Raw genomic sequence first — 5,108 nt, forward strand, 5'->3', positions numbered from 1 at the left:
GAATATTTGGATGAAAACTGCAGCCCCTAGAGTGTTAACAAGCTTTTTCTATTTTTAGCTCCTGTGACCTTGTTTTTGACCGGAGATGACCCATCTTCGAACTTGACCTAGATATCATCAAAACAACCTTCTGACAAATTTCCAGAATATTTGGATGAAAACTGCAGCCACTAGAGTGTTAACAAGCTTTTTCTATTTTTAGCTCCTGTGACCTAGTTTTTGACCGGACATGACCCATCTTCGAACTTGACATAGATATCATCTAAACAACCTTCCTGACCAATTTCCAGAATATTTGGATGAAAACTGCAGCCTCTAGAGTGTTAACAAGCTTTTTCTATTTTTAGCTCCTGTGACCTAGTTTTTGACCGGAGATGACCCATCTTCGAACCTGAACTAAAAATCATTAAAACAACCTTCCTGACAAATTTCCAGAATATTTGGATGAAAACTGCAGCCTCTAGAGTGTTAACAAGCTTTTTCCATTTTTAGCTCCTGTGACCTAGTTTTTGACCCGATGATAAACCCATCTTCGAACTCTGATCTGTTATTTCATTGAGACAAACATTCTGACAAAGTTTGATGATGATCCAATCAAAACTGTGACTGCTAGACTGTTAACAACCCAATTGTTGACGATGCACGACGACAGACGACGGACATAGCCCCATCACTATACCTCACCTTGACCACTTCGTGGTCAGGTGAGCTAAAAATTACAATATGACAAAATTCTGTTGATAAGAATTAAAGTACATGTATCTTGATTCAAATGGGTACTTTTTAAACTGAACTATTTCAACAATTATGATTTTACACATAAAAAGAAATGAAAGTTATTTCAGAAGTGTAAATAACTAAATATCAAATTCTGTCCTTAGCCACCATCAATATCATTAAAGCAGGTTTGGTAGCAAACAATATATTTGAATGTAATCATTTGTAAATATTATATATCATCAGGGTCAGAGATATGACAGGAAATCTATATCCTTCATAAATATTTAAGTGTATAACAAACAGTTTATGTGTGATTCAAATGTTCATCACTTGACACACCTCGTTAATGAACCCATGTTTTATCTCTCAAAATATAAGCTGAAATTTTGTAAGGCCTTATATACCACAAGTATAGAGGTCAGCAAGCCTTCACATCTATGCAAGCTGAGCAAAAAATTTCAAGGACATAGTGTTATATTTGTTTTTTATGTCAGACAACTTACAACCTTTTGCACCAGTCACAAAATTATATGTTTTACTATTACATACTAAATGTCTCTTTAACTAAATAAACAAAGGCAAAGCAAATAAGCACAACATGATTTGTAATATACCAAAATAAGTTTGTACCTTCATCTGAAATATCCAAACAACATCAAAGACAATTCACATTTTACACATAATTATCAATAAATATTCTCATGTAAATGATATTTAGAGAAAACAAATCATATTTCCCAAAATAATAAATATCATCAGTCTTAACTATAACAGAGTACTTCATTACAAAACTCACAATGTTTACAAAACAATGATTTGGGAATATTACAAGTTACAACATATTACACCTACACTTTATCATGGATTCATTGTTACAATTGCTACATAAAAATGTTACATATTGACAGCTTTGTGTGAAAGGGTCGTAACTCCTTTATTTAATACGAGTTACAACCCTGCACGAAGCCCTTGATAAGTTTTTGTACAGTCTCTGAGTGATGGCAGTGGTTTTATGAACTTTCAGAATGCATAGACAATAGACAAAAACAACAGTTGTCTTTATATCAGCATCAGTGTAGATTGTATTAAATACAGTGATATAAAATTATCATTGCATTAAGTTAAATATGCTTTAACCATTACCATGCTGAAATTCTCAAATGAACTTGTCCGGGTTCCACTTTTGGAAATGTCCTTTATCAATAAAGGGAATTTTAAAGCTATGTGCCTCCAGATGAGCCAAAAATATTTCAATAAAATTAAACTTCATAAAATTGTACGAAGATTTTAGGAAAAGTAAAAAGATTCAAGATTCAAGTAATAATATACATGTTACGTTGTTATGTGTGATTTATGACTGTTATGTTTTTTGTTGTTGTTTTTTTCAGTGTATATAACGATATTTCTAATGCGTTATTAACACAGTTAGTAGGTTTTTTTGGCATATTTTGGCATCTTTTTGGTATTTTACGTGGGTTGCAAATGCCATTGATAATTGCTTCCTTTTGGTTACTTCACAATATTATACTTTTAAAATAAATTTTCAAAATTTTCATGAAAATTAGCATAAATCTTAAGGTGTGCTTCTATCAGTTAGGCAGCCAACAATATAGAGGCAGATAAGTATGCATGGATGTGCAGGCTGACCTGGCTATAAACTGGGGACAGTGGCTTTTGGTTCCAGCAGGGTTAAGATAAAGAAATCATGACTAGTTAGTGGATAAGGAGTTATATGCTTTATAATTGTAGACATATTGGTAAAACTCACTTTTTCTTCTTAAGCTACCAATGTTTAATATAAATAAATTAATACATTTTCTAGAAGTTGTTTGTCAAATTATAAAATTTTAAAAAATAGATCTACTTGGTCAATAACTTAAAAGCTAAAATGTGGATTTCAAAATCAATACATACATGATAAAATACTATAAACATGTAAAACATGTAAAAACTGAAATCAACAAACAAGGCTTATATAAAAATCAGATCTTAATAAAAAAAACATGAACCATCCATGAATTTTCTCAAGGGGAATAATTCAGTGAAAGTCCAGGTTTAAAATATGGGTCTTTGTCAGTGACCATAAAGACATGTATGAGATTTCAAATGTGTCATGTATCTTGAGTGATTATAGAGATAGAAATTGGATTCAGATACAAAAAAAAAATGCTTCAAAAACTGAATTTAAACAAATGTACAGTTGTATTTTTAATAAATGTGTTAATAATATCAAACTAACATAAAAGGCTATAAAGTAACATTCAATTTGATATTTAAAAAGTCAGATTTAGCAGAAATCTAGGTAAAATCACAGATGTTAATTACTTACATGTAAAAAGATTTTGTATTCATTTTTAAATAAGAAAAAAAAACTTCAAACATACAATAATTTTGTACAATGTGTAAAGTTTGAAAACAATGACATCATAATTTTAACAAGCTTGTAAAAACTTTGATTTGCTGGAGTAAAAGTATAATTGTGAGCAGGCAGTGAGCACTTTATATATATTGCATAAGGTTTGTAAGCACAGATTATCACTTTAACTTATCAGTTATTGCACAAGTTGGAACATACATTGTACAACATGCATGTTCCCAGATTTCTTGAGTATCACACGTGTTTTGCTGATTTCTGTTTGTTTCATCAACCCATGTTAGAGTTTCAATGTCAAATATGTCCACCTGACTACACTTTCTCTGACAGTCGCCATTCAACCAACCGCCCATGATAATAACTTTCCCTTGCTTCAATGTGTAGGTTGCAAATAACCTTGGAGAAGGTACATCAGCAATCGTCTCCCATCTTCCTTTGTTAAAATCAAAACAATCAATGGTCGAGGCCATGATTCTCTGATGTGACAAATCATCGTCATACCATCCTCCGATCACGTAGATTTTCCCAGAATAACTGAACATACTGTGGTCTGCCCGCGCAGACGGCATGGCTGGAAGCTGCATCCATAAGTCTGAACTTGTATCATACTTGAAAAAAGTATTAAAAACTGGACCTTCCTGATCCTGTAAGCCACCTGATATATAAATATTGCTGTCCAATACCGTCCCAGCATGCTCCATTCTGTTACCTGGCAACGGAGCAATTGATTGCCATCTCTTAGATTCAAGGTCATAGCACTCACATTGAGCAAATTCTGCTGTGCCAGTTGAAGCAGAAGGATCGCCACCAATGGCATAGAGCTTGTCTTGAACTGATCCCAAATAAAACCTGCACCTCTCCATCAGCATTGGTGCAATTATTTCCCATTTATCTTTTGCTGGGTCAAAACAAAATCCATACCCATGAATGAATTCTTCCATGTGGTCATCATTATAACAGCCACCAATCACATACAGTTTATTTTTAGTAACAGTAATACCAGAATTGCACTGATCCACATGAGGTACATGTGTCAAATATTGCATCTTTCCCGTGGTTATGTCATAGCTTTCAATATTGTTGTTCATTCCTTTACCAGGCCGGAAACCACCACATACTATCACAGATTCTTCGTATCCTCTAAAATTTATCAAGCCTGGAACCAATGCAGATGTATTTGGTACGTCTGCAAGCAAGTTTTTCAGCTTGGAACAATCTAATTCACTTTCAAGCATTTTATCAAGATCTGAGATGTTTGGTATACCTCTTACATCTTCCATAGTCATACTACTAAAGTTAATCATGGACAAGTATTTTGCTGCTATATCAGGACTGTGCCCATAATGTTCAACAAGCCATCCAATCACAGCAGACAATACATCACTCTCTGCACAGTCTACAGGGTAATTCAAATGTAACAAGTTTTCTAATTGGCTGTCTGACAGTTTGTAAAACTCAGCTGTCATTCCAAGTGAGGAGATATTTTTCGACAAATACTTGTAGACATATTGTGTAAGATCATGGAGGGTGAATAACTCTGCAATATTGAGCATGTCAACACAGTTGGACAACACAATATGGGATTTCAGAAAGTTTACACATGCCTCTACAACTGGCATTAACTGGATATGGTTGGCTGCACATAATACGTCCTGTACATTACCTAGAAAACAAACAAAAAAATCTGACTTAAAAATTATGTACATGCATGAAAATCAAAGATATCTTTGGTAAAGAAATATATAATTTTTATGTGAGGCCAAATTTAAAATATTCCTTGTTTGCTGTCTCCCGATCTTGCTTTGTGAGTTTGGGTAGGTAGGTAGGCAGAATATTTTTTATTCTAAAAATTGTACATAGTTATCCTTATATTTCTCATGAGAAAGTAAAATGCTATAAACAGTGTTTAAACCTTCTGATTTATATTTTCTTTCTTCTGTTTTCCATATCAAAGTACTATTCTGTTAACAAACTGGTTGGTTTATGTGAGTTGAATGAGTGGGGATAATCAATA

General features: G+C 33.2%; 1 protein-coding gene across 1 annotated transcript; it reads right to left on the reverse strand.

Annotated features, from left to right (window-relative positions):
* Positions 1–1,543: 1,543 nt before the first annotated feature.
* Positions 1,544–4,757, reverse strand: LOC132737404 (kelch-like protein 26; the record flags this gene model as incomplete). The annotated part of the gene is given in 1 exon segment (XM_060724687.1): positions 1,544–4,757. A coding segment is annotated over 1 exon segment (1,502 nt), but the record flags the coding sequence as incomplete, so codon positions are not given.
* Positions 4,758–5,108: the final 351 nt, after the last annotated feature.

The sequence above is a fragment of the Ruditapes philippinarum genome, unplaced genomic scaffold (genome assembly GCF_026571515.1).
Source record: "Ruditapes philippinarum isolate M1 unplaced genomic scaffold, ASM2657151v2 ctg6254_1_1_1_1, whole genome shotgun sequence".
Lineage (NCBI taxonomy): Eukaryota > Metazoa > Mollusca > Bivalvia > Venerida > Veneridae > Ruditapes > Ruditapes philippinarum.